Source organism: Salvelinus namaycush, chromosome 25, assembly GCF_016432855.1.
Source record: "Salvelinus namaycush isolate Seneca chromosome 25, SaNama_1.0, whole genome shotgun sequence".
Lineage (NCBI taxonomy): Eukaryota > Metazoa > Chordata > Actinopteri > Salmoniformes > Salmonidae > Salvelinus > Salvelinus namaycush.
This window is the reverse complement of record NC_052331.1, coordinates 39,903,436-39,925,018: the sequence shown is the minus strand read 5'-3', so window position 1 is coordinate 39,925,018 and position 21,583 is coordinate 39,903,436. Positions and strand designations below refer to the sequence as shown.

Here is a 21,583-nt window from a genome sequence, read left to right as displayed (position 1 = left end):
GTAGAAAAGACAAAGCCTGTGTTGTTTATTGTCAGAACACAAAGTAACTACAGCCCACAGTCTCTCTCTGTATTCAACTTTGACCCAGTACTGAGCAGATGCTTGTCATTCTCTGATATACAGTATTTAAAAAATATATATATTATAATATCAACACATATTCAATATATGTTCAGTATATTCAATAGTATATTCAATATTTAATAATTCAATGCGCTGAATTAAATGTCTAAAAATGTAAGGGTTTTTACAAGTTAGCCATCTGTTAGGCTCAAGTATAATTTATTATGTTGGGACTTCATTAGTTTGATATTAGACACCTAATAAAATTGTAATCTGTACAATAATTTATGGATTGTGAGAAAGTACCATTATAAGACTTGTCATAAGCATGTATGAGCCCCTTAAAGGGGGGCCCCTTAAAGGGGGCTCATTCAGCCAAATTACAAATTAACACATTTGTTTCCTTATTGATAGCAGTCTATGGTCAAGGAACGATTGCTATCCACCCTGTAGTCTTGTTTACTTTGTCACTGCCAATAACATGAGTATTTTATAACCAAAAGTCAATGTTCCCCGAAGTACCATCCTTTAAATTCCATGTCCCAAATCATCTCAAACTAACTTCAAACAATCACTTTCAGAGACTTTGAAATGATTTGGGTTTGAAATACAGGGCCTGCAGAAAATATACACTGAGTGTACAAAACCTTAAGAATACATTCCTAATTATTGATATGCACCCCCTTTTGTCCTCAGAACAGCCTCAACTCGTTGGGGTATGGACTACAAGGTGTCAAAAGCGTTCCACAGGGATGCTGGCCCATGTTGACTCCAATGCTTCCCACAGTTTTGTCAAGTTGGCTGGATATCATTTGTGTGGTGGACCATTACTGATACAGACGGGAAATTGTTGATCATGAAAAACCCAGCAGCGTTGCAGTTCTTGACACAAACTGGTGCGCCTGGCACCTACTACCATACCCTGTTCAAAGGCACATCAACTTTTTGTCTTGTCCATTCACCCTCTGAATGGCATACATCCACAATCCATGTCTCAATTGTCTCAAGGCTTAAAAATCTATTTATTTAAAAATGGTCTCCTCACCTTCATCTACACTGATTGTAGTGACATCTATAAGGTATCATAGCTTTTCATCAGGTGAAAAGAGCAGGTGTTCCTAATGTTTTGTACTCTCAGTGTACATTGGTTATTGTCAACAGTTTGGTTATGTATGCTCATCACCACCAGGGTGTAGTGTTGTTCTGTGTTATGAAACAGTAGGTTTTCTCTCCCGGAACAGGGTTGGTCAGCACTGTTTGACACTACCCATCAAATAACAACAGAAAAAGACATTGAGTTATATATAAATATTTATTGCAGGTTAAGGGGGGAGTTATGTACATGCGATTACAACAGAACACAATATAAATATTCCTATGTGGATGCAACAGTGTGTTACCAAGCATTATAGTAAGAATGCGACAGTGGTACAAGTTCACTCAACAAACAGGTTATAACAGAGCAGAGTTCGCTAAGAGCAGTGAGACGTTGGGCCAATATGTTTACTGTCATGCAGAAGTCACTGTAGCATTAATGGATACAGCAGAATCAGTGGTGTGAAGTACGTAAGTACAAATACTTTATAAAGTACTACTAAAGTCATTTTGGGGGGGGATATCTATACTTTACTATTTATATTTTTGACAATTTGTACTTTTACTTCACTATATTCCTAAAGACAATAATTAACTTTTTTACTCCATACATTTATCCAGAAACCCCAAAAATACTTGTTACATTTGAATAATTAGCAGGACAGGAAAACAGTCGAATCACACACTTATCAAGAAAACATCCCTGGTCATCCCTACTTCCTCTGATCTGGTAGACTCACTAAACATAAATGCTTAATTTGTAAATGATGTCTGAGTGTTGGAGTGTTCCCCTGGCTATCCGTAAATAAATAAAAACAAGATATTGTGCTGTTTTGCCTTGCTTAATATAAGCAATTTGAAATTATTTATACTTTTTACTTTTGATACTTAAGTATATTTAAAACCAAATACTTTTAGACTTTTACTCAAGTACTGTTTTACTGGGTGACTTTCACTTTTACTTGAGTCATTTTCCAATAAGATGTCTTTACTTTTTCTTAAGTATGACAACTTTTCCCACCACTGAGAAGAATTGTGTTACGGATTAGCTGGGTCTTACTCACTAGGAAGACAACTGGAGGATAACAGACTGAAACAGGGGAGGGACTAAGTTTAACTTGTCCAATAAGAAATGTTTGTTTCTTTTGCAAAAAATGTCCATTACCAAATGCTGTAGCATTTTGGATGTAAGTTGATGAATTGACACAAAGCAATTTCTGGAAGTGCTCTGCCACATTCTATAGCAGTTTTACAAAACGTATGCATCAAAGATAAACTTCAGTTTGTTTTTTGTACGAACACAAAGCATGTTTGACTGAAAGGAGACCAAATACAGGTGAGATACTCTTCCTTAAGGGGGTGCATCCTCATGTTGCTATGCAAGTGGTAACTATGTATGGTGCACCTATGTAGCTATTTCTCCTACTCAACACTTCAAATTCACATCCTTTGTATAATCTATAAGGCCCCAGAATTAACTGTATAATTATCTGTGCACTGTGCTTCATATGGAAGTTACATTATACACTTCCCGATGACCAACACTCTGAATTCATACTTGGCCCACTACTTGACAAGAATGACCCAGGTGCAGGATACAGACAAAAGAGAACTCCAGTCTAGTATAGTGGAACATGTGGCAATATCATCAATTAGTTGTTTACAAAAATGGACTGGTTAAATCAGTCCCACATTCTTGTACAAATCTGTCTAAATCAGATTGTTGTCTGTAATTAATTCAGTGTAAATTCCCTCACAGGTAGTAAGGACGTGTTCAACGTATTAAAGAGTGTGACAAAACGCGCAAAACTGCAAACTGAGCAAATGTACAAGCAAATAGTGCCTACTAAACATTTCTCTACATTGTGGATAAAGTGACTTTAAGCTGCATTAATGGCACAACTAACAACAGGACTTTGTAATTGAACAAATACTTTGTTAGGAATGCTTTAACAGACCGTAGTGTCATGTTTTACTTTACAAAATTATTTTGACATAACAACAGTGCAACCATTTTTCCCACCCTTATCTTTAAAACCCAGTTTGCAAGGCTTTTGTGCCGTGAGTACAAAACACATAGTCTATCATTTCGATTATCATGCACTTTTCTCTGACCCATTGTCTTCAAAATCCCAGGGGCAAACGTCAACTCTTTTAGCAGTGCTTACGGGTTGTTTGTAATTAGAATTCAAAGAGTTTTCTTTCGCTGGAGAAGGCTTTGTCTGTGCTACGCTGGCATGTGCGTCCTCCACCTCCCACGGGCAAGCCTCCACCCTCTTGTTCTCCGACGCCTCCGGGTCTCTTGTCGAGCTTCTCCGTCTCCCGGATGTTGGCACGGTGACCGGACCACCCTCTGATGATTGGCTGACACGTGGTCTTTCCGAGGGCCTGCTGGAGGAGCTCTCCTTGCTCTTTGACCTGTGCTGCTTCTCTTCCTCCTTGTCCCTCCCTCCTTTCTCTCTCTCACCCCTCTCTCCCCTTTCTTTGGAGGAGCACGAACCTTTTCGTTTCCGCTTGGAGTGAGCCGTGGGACTGGAGCAGGTCTTCTCCTGGCTGGGGGAAGGAGGGGCTGGGGCTTCATTGTAGTCCCAGGGACAGATGTCCACCATCAGGGTGGGCGGCTGCAGCAGACTCCCTGTGGATTTGGAGTAGTCTGAGTGGAGGATCTTGGGCTTCCCATCAGTGGGTGTGACGCTCCTCTTACGTCTGATCCTCTCTGGGGAGATGGAGTCTGAATTGCCTCCCAACACCGGCTGCACCTCAAAGGCCCAGGGGCACACCTCCGGTTTGAGCAGGAGCGGAGATCTGGGAGACCTGGGCTTCCTTGCTTCTCTGGCCTCGTCTCGTTCACCACCCTTGTCTTTGGAGCGCTGTCGGCCTGCAGGCGATTGCCCCGCGGCTCTCTGCTGCTTCTGTTGGGAGCGACTGCCCTTGGTGCTACCCGTGCCACCACCACCATCACCCCTGTGGACCGTGGTGGTCTCTCCCGGAGCAATGGACACATGCTTCTGGGACCTTCCTTCCGACGGGGTTGGAGGGTCCTCCACATCCCAAGAGCACACCTCGGAGAGGTCATACAGGTTTCTCCCCGGCTCTGTATTGATGGACGGCTGGCTGCCACTCACCTGCTGCTTCATGATGCCCATCTTGGCCATGGGTGTCCTGGAGTACTCTACCGACTGGCTGATGATCATCTTAGGATAACACTCCATTTCGTCCACCTCAGACAGTATCCTCCCATCGCGACCCTTGAGTCCCTTCTTGCTGGCATCCTCTGTGCTATGGGTCTTGCTGGTGAGCCCGGGCATCTTCTCTTTGGCACTGGTGATGACACTCAGTGACTTCTGCATGATGGACGTCCTCAGCTGAATGGGCTTTTTGTCCGCTGTGAAGTTGTGCGCGCTGGCCGACTTACAGACCAAGGGCACTGACTCGGCCGGTTCCACCTTTGGGGCAGGCTCCGGTGACTTCTTAACCTGCCTCCTAATGAGAGATCCCAGCAAGGAACCATCGCTGGTGGCCATTTTGTCCCCACCCGAGCCCTCTCCGTCGGCAGTTTCCTTAGCTTGGTCACAAACGTGGTCGTAGCTGTGTGACTTATTCAGGCCCAGAACTTTGTTCTTCAAAGAGTCTTCCCTGGACTTGTGACCTGAATGAGATGAGTCGAAGGGATTCCGTCGAAGGGTGCTGCGGTTGCTCCCGTGCTCGCTACCTTCACGTTCCTCACGACTGCCATAGCTGCCATGTCGGTGCAAGGTCTCCGGGATCTCAGTAAGGCGCCTCATGAGAGAGCGGCCCAGGCCCTTCTTGGAGCTGCGCTTCTTCTGCAGGTGTGGGTTGTTGGCCAGCATCTTCTTGCGCTTGTAGACTTCCAGTTGGGCGTAAAGCTTCTTGAGCTCGTCCTACAATGATGACACAGAGGGATGGGTTGGGAGAGAGACGGAAGGAAGTGGATGAGAAAACATATTGCTTGTTCAATGCAAATGTTTTGTTGTTGCTCTAGAGACATAAACTGACATCACAGGCACAAACCATCACAGACACATCACAGACACAAACCAAACTAACCATGGTCCATTTCCTTGACAGACCGGAATGTTGCCACAAGGTAGCGACTTCCCACAGGGTTCAGTGTTGTGGCCAATCCTGTTTTTAATCTACACGCTTCCACCCACCTAACCACCTAACCCACCCACCTAACCACCTAACCCACCCACCTAACCACCTAACCCACCCACCTAACCACCTAACCACCTAACCCACCTAACCACCTAACCCACCCACCTAACCACCTAACCCACCCACCTAACTCCTCATTACATCATCAACTTTCATTGCTTTGCTGATACTCAAGTATACATCAAAACCAAACCGGACACCATTGCCATTTTATCAAATCTAGGTAGCTGCATATTTCTTTGTAATGAAAAGCGTTATGCAAATTACATTTGTATCACTAATTATTACAATTCCGAATGTTCCCAAACAAAACAGCAAATTGGGTGTTTAATCTAAACAGTCTCTACACTGTAAGATGTGAAAATCTTGGCGCCATACTGGATGGCCGGCGTTTGCAAGCTCCGACCAAACTTTGCTATTTTGTGATTATTTTTTAGTTATTTTTACTCTAAAAGTATCCACTATCATTTCTTAAAACCGACAATAACTTTTTAACATCAGATCGGCAGTTACTTACCTCAATTCAGGCTTCAACTTCGACTAATCTGCTCTGGAATCTTTCTGTAATTCTGACCCAATTTTCGGGCTACCCAAGAGGAAACGTTGACGTTACAGAGGCAAGAGAGGGGGAAACTGGCGAGATTAAGGTGAAGGGAGAACCGGCCACCTCTTCCCTCCATTCTACTGGCCAATCACTTGATAATAAGATGGATGACATCAGATCGCGGATTTGTTACCAACGGGACTCTCGAAACTGCAATATTCTCTGCTTTTGTGAAACATGGCTCTCGGACAAGATATCCAATTTGATGGATTCTCAATTCACCATTCTCCATTCACCATTATCCATTCACTATGGGAGTCTTTCACCCACGACATTAAAACTTTAAACCTTTAAAACCAGAACAAATTCAGTTTACAGAACAGAGAAAAAAGGGAGGGACTCTGCTCACCCGTATGTCCTCGGGGTCCAGGCTGTGTTCGCTCCAGGCTGAGGTGATGCTGCTGTTGAGGTAGGACCCGGACCGGCCCATGTCCAGCTCCTCTTCATAAGTTTCAGTGGCAATGTCATCACTCGCCTGAGTCCCTGTTGACAGACACTAACGAGAGGGGGAGAAAAACAGACAGAGTGATGTTATTTAAAATGTTCTGGTGCACTTTTCCACAGTGTGTGTGTCTTTGTGAGACGTGTCGCCCACAGACAAGATTGATCCCATTGTTTTCTTCTTCTGAGGCTTCTAATTAAGACTTTAGAAATGAACGGTTTATTCCCCACTCAGCAAAAGTGTTTAAAAGTTCTCCACAGGACTGAAGAGATGAAATACCCAGAGGTGCATTTAAATTACAGTACGATAACCATTATCGAAGCTGTTTAATAATGTACTGGTTATGTATTCAGGGAAAAGTGAAAGGAGAGAAAGCAGGGTTACCTTTGGTACAAACAGCAGCCCCAAAGTCACAGTCACGGTGAGGTGTGTGTGAGTGAAGACCAGCATGAGCATCCAGTCAGGATGCCACTGAGGAGCCAGAGTGAACCTGCAGATAAAGACCAACAGGTATTATTCAGGACACTATTATTTAAGTGTAACAGAATGCATTATATTCTGCCACGAGCTGTGTCTAGAACTCACATCCTTCTGCACAACAAGACGCCACTCAAAGCCAACTGTCTTAGCCAACAGAGAAAGAGACTCTGGGAGCAACAGTTGGCTTCTAAATCTCAGGTTAGGTGATGTGACCGATATACTCCAGTCAACAGATGACTTTCACATCCACTACACAAGATCTTCACTATCTGACATGAGTAGCCAGGAAGCTGAGGGAGGAAGAGCATGGGCTACCACCCTCACTACGAAGACGAGGACTTGATCCTGTTTTTCATTTATTCAGCTTATGGATTTATCTTTCTTTACAAACTGTCTTTCTATTCTGTTGTTCTCCCTGACTCAACGAGTTTCGGTCATTGAGCATCGGTCATTGGTTAAATTATTTGAAAGAGGAAGAGTAGAAGGCTATTTGAATAGGAGAGAGATGCACACTCTCACCCTGTTACCACAAAAAAAAACGAAAATATCCATTATTTGCATGGAGCAACCAACAGCGTGGAAAACCCCCAAAACAGGATGTACTCAAACTATAAAACATTGCTTTGCATAGATAAAGATCTGGTACAGCAGGCGGTACATCCCAGGATATCAATCATGAAAGAGTTTCATTGTGTACAAAGGATGATATACTGGCAAGTAAAGGTGACGGATGTACAGAACAAGTGAGAGAGACACAGAGAGAACTTCAAATCGAACAGAGGACAGAAGACAGATGATTGAATGAAGCCTCCGCCACTAACCATGCAGTGGAGTCTATCTCTCTGCTCTTTAATGGGAGTTGCGTTATTAGCCCAGATGAGCAGTACCTCAACAGTAAACGTTGCGTTACAAGGATTGGCCACTCAGTCATCACAGTACTATGATGGTAAAACTGATGTTAATAATGTGAAAGCTTCTAATGCCATTGACGGGAACAAAGACCCAAATGCCGAAAAAGGATCCTGCACACACACACAGGAGGAGACCAACCCCTGGTGGAGAGTGAACCTGCTGGATGTGTACAAAGTGACTGCTGTTGTCGTCACCAACAGAAACAGCAATCCTGAGAGGCTCAATGGTACAGAGATTCGTATTGGTAATTCACTGGAGAACAACGGCAACAACAACCCCATATGTGCAGTCATCTCCAGCATCTCAGCAGGACAGAACCAGACCTTCCAGTGTAAAGAGATGGAGGGACACTATGTCAGTATGATCATCCATGGCATTAGCAAAATTCTCACTCTGTGTGAGGTGGAGGTATATGGCAGTCTAGCAGGAAACTGTTCATCTGCAACATCCCTCTATCATGAAGAGTATCACTTTGTGAACCAAAGTATGACCTGGACTGAAGCACAGAGACACTGCAGACAGGAGTACACGGACCTGGCCACCATAGACAACGTGGAGGACTTGGACAGACAGATGAAGGCTGTACACAGTGGTTATACTGAAGCAGCCTGGATAGGGTTAAAGAAGGGAGACTGTAAGGGAGAGTGGCAATGGTCAGACAACGATTGCAGTGAGGGATATTTCAACTGGCGCCAAGACGAACCAAATAACGGGGGAGGGAACGAGGACTGTGTGATGATGAGCAACGGTGGCCAATGGAATAACTCCAATTGCAACAATTCACATGCATTTGTCTGCTATGACAGACTGAACAGGTCTGGTTCGAAATTCCATTTTATTAATAATACGCAGATGACTTGGAGAGATGCTCAGATGTACTGTAGGGAGAATCACACAGACCTGGCCAGTGTGAGGAACCAGACTGAGAACGAGGAGATATTTAGACTGGCTAGTGGTCATAGTGTGTGGATTGGCCTGTTCAGAGGCTCCTGGAAGTGGTCGGACCAGAGTAACTGCTCATTCAGAAACTGGCATGAGAGACAACCGAATAACACCGGAGGGAATCAGACCTGTGCTGTGACATTTATGAACTATTCCGGGCGTTGGGGTTGTCAGAAGTGTGATGAAAAACGACCTTTCTTCTGCTACTACAGTGAGTGACCCCCCTCCTCTGTTTATGACATCTCTAATGTCGCTGAGTTATAGCATGGAGTACACTACAGCTACACCTCTGAATGTGTGTTATAACAAGCTTTTTCACACCTCTTCTCTGGGACCCCTACACATTTAAACTATTTTGTTATAGCCCTTAACTAGCTCACCTGATTCATCTGATTCAAGGGCTTGATGATTAGGTGACAAGTTGAATCAGGTGTGCTCGATCTAGAATAAATCAAATGCATGGTATGGCTGGGGTCCCCGAGGAGAGGATTGAAAAAGGCTGTGTTATAATATCACAAACTCGTTTTTTTTCTCAGATAAGGTGATCTTGATTCATCAGAAGAAGACGTGGAAAGACGCCCTGGCCCACTGCAGAGAGCACCACAACGACCTTGTCTCTGTCCACTCTGACAAGGTCCAGAGATGGGTGGAGGCCCAGGCCAAGAGAGCCTCCACTCCTCATGTGTGGCTGGGCATGCGCTTCACCTGCACTTTGAACCTCTGGTTCTGGGTCAGTGGAGAGTCCACCTGCTACCACAACTGGGCTCGGGGAAACGGGACCGTCATGGAGGACTGTGGGAGAACCGGAGTGAGGAGTACCGGTGCGGTAGAGAAAGATGGACGTCACCAGTGGGTCAGTCTGCCTGACACAGAAGAGCTCAACTTCATCTGCAGCACCTCTAACAAAAGGTAGTAGAATCTGGACCCAGCTCTAGCAGGGTGCCATTCCCAGACATGGATTTGGCCTTGTCCTGGATTAAAAAAAGCAGAGAAGAATCTCTATTTTGAATGCTTTTTAGTCCAGGTCTAGGCTTAATCTGTGTCTGGGAAACCGGCCCTCAGTCTTCAGATCTATATATTTTCATTCATAGAACTTTCTAGAAGCATGTCGCTGTCGTAGCTTTTGAAAAAGAAAAGCATCACACTCTAGGAGCTCAGATGTAATCAATTAATAACCAACATTTGGACAGACAAGCTGTCCTCATCAGGGTATAATGACAAACACTGCGGATCACTAGTTGTCTCTGTAATAATATCCAGGTGTGGCTTGATATCATTGGTTGATTTACAGATATAAATAGAACATATAAAAAAAAACATAAATGGATATACGATCGTAGATACAATTCGGCTACATAAGCCTACAAACATTTACAATGAATAGAAAAATCACAATAATCACAAGAATGGCTTCAGATCAAAGTCTACGTTGAGACTGAAGGGAGCGAGAGTTTTTAAATTAAAGTTCCGGGCAGCCTCTTGTTTTAACATTTTCACGATCGTTACTTTACTACTTTTTTTGTTTGACATTATATTGTATTGTGTGTGTGACTTAAACAAAATCTATAAAAATCGAATCATTTATTAAGGTAAAAAAAACAAAAAGAATAATCTTGTTATACTGTTTTATCTTTTGAGGTTGTTTATTCACATCCTTTTCACATATTTGTCGAAACGTTTTATTAGTCTTTTAATCACATATAGACCTGGATGATCATTGTTGATGCTGTTCTTTATACTGTCCTTTTAGTGTCAATAGTATTGGTGTGTGTCAATAGTATGTAACACTTTTAGTGTCAATAGTATTGGTGTGTGTCAATAGTATGTAACACTTTTAGTGTCAATAGTATTGGTGTGTGTCAATAGTATGTAACACTTTTAGTGTCAATAGTATTGGTGTGTGTCAATAGTATGTAACACTTTTAGTGTCAATAGTATTGGTGTGTGTCAATAGTATGTAACACTTTTAGTGTCAATAGTATTGGTGTGTGTCAATAGTATGTAACACTTTTAGTGTCAATAGTATTGGTGTGTGTCAATAGTATGTAACACTTTTAGTGTCAATAGTATTGGTGTGTGTCAATAGTATGTAACACTTTTAGTGTCAATAGTATTGGTGTGTGTCAATAGTATGTAACACTTTTAGTGTCAATAGTATTGGTGTGTGTCAATAGTATGTAACACTTTTAGTGTCAATAGTATTGGTGTGTGTCAATAGTATGTAACACTTTTAGTGTCAATAGTATTGGTGTGTGTGAGTATGTAACTTTAGATGATTGTTTCAATGTCATATTTTGATGCTGTTTTGAACTCTTTATTTTTGGTTTTAGTTGTTTTACTATTTTGTTGATTATTGATTCACCGCCAATGTGGCAAAAAAATTTATATATATATATATTTGTCAAGTTGCTGTGTAATAAAAAAAAAACATTTCATAGATTGTTAAAAACGTATTTAAAGGTCATGTTTTAAATTAAATTAGATGATATTTGAAGGAAACCAGATGAAAGTATGAAAAATGACTGTTGCTTCTACATTGATAAAGTCGTTCAAAACTCCACCGCGGTTGTCAAGTCACCACATCCGTCAGTGCTGCCGTGAACCGCGTCACAAGAGAGCTTGTGGACAACACCCTGGAGAGGCATGCTGGGAATGGACAGCATGCTACACGGGAGGTCATATCACTGATGCAATTTCAATGTTGTTTGAGTTGCTTTGTGTATCACCAAATTAGCTTGAGATGATTTTACTGCAACACACTGCTCACTGTATCCAAGCTGTTTTACATGAATATATCCTCCCCGCCCACTCAGCCTGTCTTTTCAAAACTTCCTGGTAGATAGCCATGTGAAAAAATAAAGACTTTTCAGAATTACTTTTCAGGACCTTTTAAACTTCTTAACTATAAGATATGATGCTTAGCTTATATTGTATCCACTTTGTTACCCCTGAATTTAAAAAATAATTAAAAATAATTAAAAAAAAAAGATCTAGAATCGAAATGAGAATGGAAGAATGTGATCATATCAAATACTCTGAGTATACTAAACATTAGGAACACCACAAAACAGGGCAACAAAAACTATTTATCGTTACAAAGTCCCATTAAAGTTGCTGGGTGGAGTGAGTGACTTAAGTGGTCTATGAAATATTAATCATCATCAAACTTCAAACCTTCAAACGAGGCAGGTGAATTTTCATATCCTCGACTAATTCAATGGGGATCACGACGCTGAGGGATGGCGGTCAAGGTCCCGGGGAGGTCGATGTCCCACCACCCCTCCGTCAACTGCTCCCCCGATAATGAGATTCAACCTCATTAATCACATTAGTCATCCCAAAGGGTGTTCTTGGCACGGGGTTGAAAAATAAACATCACGACTCTCTCCCTCTCTTCTTTCCCTCTCTTAGACAAACTCAGCCAGCTCTTATCGCTGGGCTCCAGCAACCTGGCTGCTCTCTGATGCCTCTGACAGGGTTCTCTGAAATAAGCATGGCAATAGACTCTCTGGACTTTTTTTATGGTCATACTGTACACAGCCTCATTTCCTTTCACTGGGTTTTGTTAAAAGTTATTTATTGGCGCCACCTGTTGGTGATGATCTTAAGTACTACAGACACGTTCTACATTCAGCTTTGAGATGAATGTTCTAGGTACCACTTTACATACCGGATACATGCTGAGTGATAACTTGTACATTGAGGGAATGACTGCAACCAACAAAAACAGCGCACGCACGCACGCACGCACGCACGCACGCACGCACGCACGCACGCACGCACGCACGCACGCACACACACACTTGTAGTTTTCCTAGTTGTCAGATAGGAAGGAGGCTCATTGAGCCAGTGTCAGCGCCTCCAGCAGACAACAGTAGAGAGACAGTTACAGACAGGGTATAAGGAGTTTATTTTAAGCCTTGGCAGATTTTTTGCACCGTCTGCCTGGTGCAGGCATAATATTATCCACCTCCTTTCAAGGGGCTTATCCGAGTTGTCCTGCTGACACTATCCATTTGTTTGATGGGAAGGAGCGCTCTACTCTGCCTTTTAACTGGGGATGTTCTGCTCCTGTTATTCTCCTGCCTATATCTCTTCTTGATTATAAGCTATAAGGCCAAAAAGTTGTAAGTTGTAAGCTCTCTCTCTCTCTCTCTCTCTCTCTCTCTCTCTCTCTCTCTCTCTCTCTCTCTCTCTCTCTCTCTCTCTCTCTCTCTCTCTCTCTCTCTCTCTCTCTCTCTCTCTCTCTCTCTCTCTCTCTCTCTCTCTCTCTCTCTCTCTCTCTCTCTCTCTCTCTCTCTCTCTCTCTCTCTCTCTCTCTCTCTCTCTCTCTCTAATACTTAGTAAAATTCTACTCTCCTTGCACAGTCTTCACATTCAATTATATTTCCCCCCCTACAGATCTACTCTACATTTTAAAACTGAAAGAAAATGTTCAAAATTATTATGATATACATTTTTTTTTACAAAGATGTCTTGATTGCGTATCTCTTCACACCTCAGAGATAATACTTGTTGGAAGCACCATTACAGCTGTGAATCATTTGGAATAGGATTCTAACTTTGCACAAGTCTTAGGGCAACATATATCCATTGTTTTTGTCAAAATTGCTCAAACTCCGAACATTTGGTTAGGAGTCATTGATGGACAGCAACCCACGGGGCACAGACATATTCAACATATGGTTTTGATTTACATTTGGTTGAGTTGTCAACTAATGTGAATTCAATGTGAAATCAACAAAACATTACACTATGTCATTGGATGTAGGTAAAAAGTTGGGTGAAAAAAAGATGAAATTCTCTTATGTTGATGACTTTGTACAAATCCAATCAGTTTTCCACATTGATTCAATGTCATCACATATCATTTTTGTTGTTGAAATGACCTGGAAACAACGTTGATTAAACCTGTTTTTGCCCATTGGGAATATTCAAACCTTGTCTTGACATTTTCAAGCAGATTTAAGTCAGGACTGAGACTGGACTATTCAGGAACACTCACCACCTCTTATACCCCGACTATACCGCTCGCGTTGCGTACGCTCGCATTGCAAAATAAATTTAAGAATCCATGTTATTCAATTATTGCACCCACACTACTCGCGCGCGCCAACGAGCGTCTGCGTTGCCAAGGGCTAAAATAGAAGTCATTCCTATTTCTGATGCAGATCGCGCTGCAAGTCCTGCCTCTCCCATCTCCTCATTGGTTTATAGAAGCAGGTACCCACGTGCCATCTCCTCATTGGTTATACCCACGTGGGTGATTGAAAGACGAACTGTTTTGCTGGTTGTCGTGGTAATACTATGAAAGTGTAGATGCCAATCACCATATAAGTTCAAAGATGAAAAAGCCTGGAAGGAGGAGAGATGACTAGAAACAATTCGGTTGACCGTTTTATGTGTGGATTAATTGTCGGAGTAGAGGTCCTTGTGCATTTCAGGTAAAATAACAACTCAATGTTTATATCCCAGGACAAATTAGCTAGCAACAGCAAGCTAGCGAAAAAGGACAAATTAGCTAGCAAGTGCAAGCTGTATATGTTTAATGCTTTTCGACCTGTCCCCAAATTAATGTCATTGGTTCAGAGTTTGTTTTGATATTTTAACCTGCGTGTCGTGATCGCGTTTGGTGTAGGGGGGAAAAATAAATTTATGCACGATAGCGCACGATTGCGCAGCCGGTTTGGGTTCTGTGTTAGAAAGCCATCTTTGGCATTACAATTAAATAAAGTTAAATAAAGGTTAAATTAAATAAATGTGTGTAATTGTCTCAATGAAAAATACAACTCTATCCCAGGGTTAGGTTTTCAGAAGACTACGGTGAGTTTCCCTCTAACTTTTTACTATCAATGACTTCCAACAAAATGTACTGAACGTTAAGCAATTTTGATCATTTGGAAAGTATTCAGACACGGACTTTTTCCACATTATATTACGTTACAGCCTTATCGTAAAATGGATTAAATAAATGTTTTCCCTCATCAATCTACACACAACGCCCCATAATGACAAAGCAAAAACAGGTTTTTAGTAATTAAAAAAAATAAAAAACAGAAATACCTTATTTACATAAGTAGTCAGACCCTTTGCTATGAGACCCGACTATTGAGTTCAGGTGCATCCTGTTTTCATTGATAATCCTTGAGATGTTTCTACAACTTGACTGGTGTCCACTTGTGGTAAATTCAATTGATTGGACATGATTTGGAAAAGCACACAACTGTCTATATAAGGTCCCACAGTTGACAGTGCATGTCGGAGCCAAAACCAAGCCATGAGTCCGAAGGAATTATCCGTAGAGCTCTGAGACAAGATTGTGTCAAGGCACAGGTCTGGGGAAGGGTACCAAAAAATGTCTGTAGCATTGATCAGGGAGGTGACCAAGGACCCGATGGTCACTCTGACAAAGCTCCAGCACCCCACCAATCAGGCCTTTATGGTAGAGTGGCCAGACAGAATCCACTCCTCAGTAAAAGGCAGCTGACAGCCTGCTTGGAGTTTGCCAAAAGGCACCTGAAGGACTCCCAGACCATGAGAAACAAGATTCTCTGGTCTGATGAAACCAAGATTGAACTCTTTGGCCTGAATGCCAAGCATCACGTCTGGAGGAAACCAGGCACCGCTCATCACGTGGCCAATACCATCCCTACAGTGAAGCATGGTGGTGGCAGCATCATGCTGTGGGGATGGTTTTCAGCGGCAGGATCTGGGAGACTAGTCAGGATTGAGGGAAAGATGAATGGAGCAAAGTATAGAGAGATCCTTGATGAAAACCTGATCCAGAGTGCTCAGGACCTCAGACTGGGGTGAAGGTTCACCTTCCAAAAGGACAACAACTCTAAGCACACAGCCAAGACAACGCAGGAGTGGATTCGGGACAAGTCTCTGAATGTCCTTGAGTGGCCCAGCCAGAGCCCAGACTGGAACCCGATCGAACATCTCTGGAGAGACCTGAAAATAGCTGTGCAGCGACGCTCCCCATCCAACCTGACAGAGCTTGAGATGGGATCTGCAGAGAAAAATGGGAGAAACTCCCCAAATACAGGTGTGCTAAGCTTGTAGAGTCATACCCAAGAAGACTCAAGGCTGTAATTTCTGCCAAAGGTGCTTTAATAATAACTTCTTTGGGCTAGGTGGGACGCGAATGACTCACCTCGACAAATTGCAGAGCACGAAATTCAAAAAAAAAAAAAACGAAATATTAAACATTCATGAAAATACAAGTGTCTTACATCGTTTAAAAGCTTAACATCTTGTTAATCGAACCGCTTTGTCAGATTTCAAAAAGGCTTTACGGCAAAAGCATACCATGCGATTGTCTGAGGACAGCGCCCCGCATACACCAGCATTAAAAACATCTTCCAAACCAGCGGAGGCGTCACAAAAATCAGAAATAGTGATAAAATAAATCACTTACCTTTGAAGATCTTCCTCTGTTTGCAACGGTCCCAAGGGTCCCAGCTACACAACAAATGGTCGTTTTGTTCAATAAAGTCATTCTTTATATCCCAAAAAAGTCAGTTTAGTTGGCACGTTTGATTCAGTAATCCACCCGTTCCACTCGTTCAACGTGCAGACAAAGGAATCCGAAAAGTTACCAATAAACTTCATCCAAACAAGTCAAACAACGTTTCTAATCAATTCTCAGGTACCTTAATATGTAAATAAAGAATACAATTTAACTTCTCTGGGATATGTGGGACGCTAACGTCCCACTTGGCCAAAAGCCAGTAAAAATGCAGCGCGCCAAATTCAAATAAATTACTATAAAAATCAATCTTTCATGAAATCACACATGAAAGACACTAAATTAAAGCTACACTTGTTGTGAATCCAGCCAACATGTCTGATTTCAATATAAATATAAATATATAAATATATTTAATATGTAAATAAAGGATCGAATTTAAGACGGAATGTAATATGTTCAATACAGGGGATAAATAACGAAGTTATTAAGTTACAGTCCAATTGGGAGCCACCTTGAAAAATTACAACTACTAATTCATTTTTCAAAACACAAGCCTGAATCCCTTTCTAAAGACTGTTGACATCTAGTGGAAGCCATGGGAACTGCAATTTGGGAGGAATTCCTTTGAATATCCCATAGACAAGCATTTGAATGGACTGTGACCTCAAAAAAAGAAATTCTGGATGGATTCTCCTCGGGTTGTCGCCTGCCATATCAGTTCTGTTATACTCACAGACATTATTCTAACAGTTTTAGAAACTTCAGAGTGTTCTCCATCCAATGCTATCAATTATATGCATATCCTAGCTTCTGGGCCTGAGTAACAGGCAGTTTACTTTGGGCACGTCAGTCATCCGAACTTCCGAATACTGCCCCCTAGCCTTAAGAAGAAATTACTGAGTAAAGGGTCTGAATACTTTTATTTATTTATACATTTGCAAAAAATTCTAAAAACTTGGTTTTACTTTTTTCATTATGGGGTATTGTGCGTAGAATAATGAGGGGAAAAAACAATTTAATCCATTTTGCAATAAGGCTGTAACGTAACAAAATGTATAAAAAAGTGAAGGGTCTGAATACTTTCTGAATGCATTGTATGTTGCCCTAAGTGTTGTGCAAGGTTGGTAGAATCTTATTCAAAATGAATCACATCTATAACGACTGTCAAAGGTGCTTCCATCAAATATTAACTCTGGTGTGTGAAGACATATGCTATCAAGACATCGTAATTTTACATTTGTATTAATTAGGACATTTTTCTATAATTTAATCTTTAACTTTTAAAATGTGGAGTAGGGTGTGTAGATCGTTAGGATTTTTTTGTGTGAAAGTAATCCCTTGATAGATTACATTTCATGGCAGCTAAATGTGAAGACTGTGCAAGGGGTGTGTAGACTTTCACTAGTGACCTTATTACTTACCTAATGGTGTGGAATACTGCCGATATGAGGAGTTCATTGTACATGGCAACAGTCATGTAGCGTGGTTCATGGAAGGCTGACGGTACAGTCCGGACAGCATAGCAGAGGTACACTCCCCACAGAAGAAACAGGAACTCGGCTAGATAAAGAGAGGTCCACAATTCAGGTGGGTTAGACCAATGTCCTTAACTCTAAATTAGCTCTAAATGCCCTTAGTTCTAAATGCCCTTAACTCTAAATGCCCTTAACTCTAAATGAACTCTAAATGTCCTTAACTCTAAATGCCCTTAACTCTAAATTAACTCTAAATGTCCTTAACTCTAAATTAACTCTAAATGTCCTTAACTCTAAATGCCCTTAACTCTAAATGTCCTTAACTCTCACAAAGAAATAGCAGAGATACAGTATATACTGTACACAACACACAATGACTGCTGACTGAAATTAGATTCTGGAAGTTCTGCATTATTTACGACATCCATTGTTGCTTTGGTTTGTACAAAATGGCAGCAATACAATTCAAGGGTGTCCTCATGTTACCTTCAAAGAATATGCAGTGTGCACTCCGGGAGAGGGCACTGCTTTGCGGAAACGTTGGCCTATTGTATTGTTGGGTTTGCCTATTGGATTGTTGGGTTTGCCCATTGGATTGTTGCGTTTGCCTATTGGATTGTTGGGTTTGTTCATTGGATTGTTGCGTTTGCCCATTGGATTGTTGGGTTTGCCTATTGGATTGTTGGGTTTGCCCATTGGATTGTTGCGTTTGCCCATTGGATTGTTGGGTTTGTTCATTGGATTTTTGGGTTTGCCTATTGGATTGTTGCGTTTGCCTATTGTATTGTTGGGTTTGCCCATTGGATTGTTGGGTTTGTCCATTGGATTGTTGGGTTTGCCTATTGGATTGTTGGGTTTGCCCATTGGATTGTTGGGTTTGCCTATTGGATTGTTGGGAGCAAATTCCGTTCTTTATTTTTGTGCATTTTGCTCTCCGTTGGTCAGCACCTCCGCAAAATGTTTGGGTGTGCGTCAGCTCATGTTTTTTTTTCTAGACCCTTCAAAGAATATGAAAGACGATTCCATTTTAATAAAGCAGCCTTGATTTTTTAACCTGTTATACCTGTTAAACCTTCACTGTAATTGTATAAATAATTAATCAATCAGAAGTGTTAATGGTACTATATCTAAGTACTAAAAACGAGAGACACACTCCAAAAATCCTTCCCTCAAGTTTATTTTGTTTTAATTTCAAATAAAGTTACAAAAGAAAATTCAGTCGGCCAAAATGAGACCTCTCTCACCATTGGGAAATATACTGGCCTCACATCACTAATCTCCACTCACACACCTTTCAAAAGGCACAATTCACTGGGGGAAAAGTGGCCAAATGTACGGCCCTCAGCCTGTCGTTTGATGCACAAAGTGTTGATGGCTGCACATCATGTAGTTACTAGCCACTGACATTTGCTAAGGAGAGTTCACTTTCTGCCAACATTGATTTCCCACAGCTTGACTGCCAGCCCACTGCCTTGTTGACAGATCTGCTGATTGCCAGCCCACTGCCTTGTTGACAGATCTGCTGACTGCCAGCCCACTGCCTTGTTGACAGATCTGCTGATTGCCAGCCCACTGCCTTGTTGACAGATCTGCTGATTGCCAGCCCACTGCCTTGTTGACAGATCTGCTGACTGCCAGCCCACTGCCTTGTTGACAGATCTGCTGCTGGAGAACGATCCTCTCTAGTGTTCCAAGGTCGCTGGGGATTAGCAGACTGTAAGGCAGTCCAAGTCTCTCATCTCTCCTTTATTCTATGTTCTCAGAACTGTTCTCAGAACTGTTCTCAGAACTGCTCTCTGTTGTCTGAGTTAATGTTATTTGGGAGCGCATAACTGTGACACTAATTTACATTCCTTTCTAAAAACTGTTCTCAGAACTGTACAGTAGTCCGTATCTCTCCTCTCTCCTTTATTCTACGTTCTCAGAAATAGATCATATTCATTCGACAACAAATGGAAGAAAACGTACTGAAACAGGGAGGGACTACTTGGACTTGTCCGATACGGTTTTCTGTTGCAAAACTGCATGCCCCAGTTTTCAGAACTGTCGACTGTCTGACTCACTGTTATTCGGGAACCCATAACGTTGACCCTAATTTACATTCCTTTTCCAAGAACTGTTCTCAAAACTGTAAGGCAGTCTCATGTTTCCTTTATTCTATGTTCTCAGAACTGTACCCCGTTGTCTGACTCACTGTTAGTTGGGAGCCCATAACAGCAAGCCGGATTTACATTCCTTCAATAATTAACACCAAGGACAACATGGGAATCATGTGGTATTGCAGATTATAATTTGTAAATTGTGATTAGAGTGTATTATTATTCATGAATATTCATAAATCACGATGACTTATTATAAGATACTTAGTGTTTAACCAGTATGCATGGTGAGCTGTTTGTAAATGCTGGTAGGAGGGATAATTCATTTCTTACTCATTTGAACTGACACAGACATAATCAACACTTTTTTAAATTAACTACAAAATAATTCATATAATTATTATAGAGCCCCAAATAAAACTTTTTTTGAAACCTGATAGCACCTTAGATGAGTGGGTATCGCCCTTCAGCCTACTCCCAACCCACGCTGCCCTCCCCTACCCTGCACCGCAGACCGACTAACCCACCATGTATATGTACAGGGTCACTAGCTGTCTCTGACTTCCCTGCGAAGATGCACAATGTTCTTATTATGCCTTATGTCAACAGCGACCTGAGCTGTCCTCCTCCCTCCTTTACCTGAGCTGTCCTCCCCCCTCCTTTACCTGAGCTGTCCTCCCCCTCCTTTACCTGAGCTGTCCTCCCCCTCCTTTACCTGAGCTGTCCTCCCCCTCCTTTACCTGAGCTGTCCTCCCCCCTCCTTTACCTGAGCTGTCCTCCCCCTCCTTTACCTGAGCTGTCCTCCCCCTCCTTTACCTGAGCTGTCCTCCCCCTCCTTTACCTGAGCTGTCCTCCCCCTCCTTTACCTGAGCTGTCCTCCCCCTCCTTTACCTGAGCTGTCCTCCCCCCTCCTTTACCTGAGCTGTCCTCCCCCCTCCTTTACCTGAGCTGTCCTCCCCCCTCCTTTACCTGAGCTGTCCTCCCCGTCCTTTACCTGAGCTGTCCTCCCCCATCCTTTGTTTTCCCTTTCCATTTTTTCCTCGTTGAAAAAACTCTCCGCATCGCTGTCCATATCTCTCGCAGGGCCCTCAGACAGAGCAGAGCTCACCGCCTCTCAGAGGTCCATCCACTTAAAAAGGGATTAGGTGATAGGTCCTGATCCTCAGCCGCCTGTCACATTCCACTCTAGAAGAGGCTCGGCATTTCTCCTATTTTAACTGGTTATTTAGACTGATTAGAGTCCATTTGAGTTTCCACCGATAATCTGGCACCAGGAATGATGAAACAAACAACAACAACAATAGCAGCAGCAGTGGCGATGATATTATTTTTATTTTACGTTTGTTTTACCAGGGAAGACATATTTAGACCTAGGTCTCTTTTTGAAATGTGCCCTGCACAATACAAATATACACATTATACACAAAATATCCATATATATACACATTAAAAATGATGGCCTAGTCTGAAGAGTACAGGGCAAACCCGTCTCGGGGATTCCTGGTATATGATCAAAATAAATCAAATCACAGCACATTTTTGGACTTATTCAGCAGTTTTTACCTGATCAAGTACAATGCCATTGGAAATTATTGCTAAACTTAAGTTGAAAATTATGCTGTAGCTGCTATCAATGCAAGACATTGATAAATAGCCCAAAACTCAGTTTTAAAGTGTCCAAATCAATAACCAATATACAGAAACTGATTTGTGATATATTGAAAACCAAAACATTTGCTATCTACACATCATATTACTTGTATTTTTTTAAACAAGTATCTTAACTTATTTTTTAAAACCTTATAGACATTTTAAACA

The 21,583-nt window shown here is 42.0% G+C and overlaps 1 protein-coding gene across 1 annotated transcript in view; it reads right to left on the bottom strand.

The window, feature by feature from the left end:
- Positions 1–2,221: 2,221 nt before the first annotated feature.
- Positions 2,222–21,583, bottom strand: part of LOC120019942 (probable G-protein coupled receptor 158) — a 151,665-nt gene continuing 132,303 nt past the window's right edge. Inside the window, exons 9-13 of the mRNA XM_038963352.1 lie at positions 17,613–17,751; positions 6,768–6,873; positions 6,291–6,437; positions 3,390–5,060; positions 2,222–2,233 (exon numbers count right to left, since the gene is read on the bottom strand). Of these exons, the coding sequence (XP_038819280.1) occupies positions 2,222–2,233; positions 3,390–5,060; positions 6,291–6,437; positions 6,768–6,873; positions 17,613–17,751 (2,075 nt within the window). The remainder of the gene's footprint in view (positions 2,234–3,389; positions 5,061–6,290; positions 6,438–6,767; positions 6,874–17,612; positions 17,752–21,583) is intronic.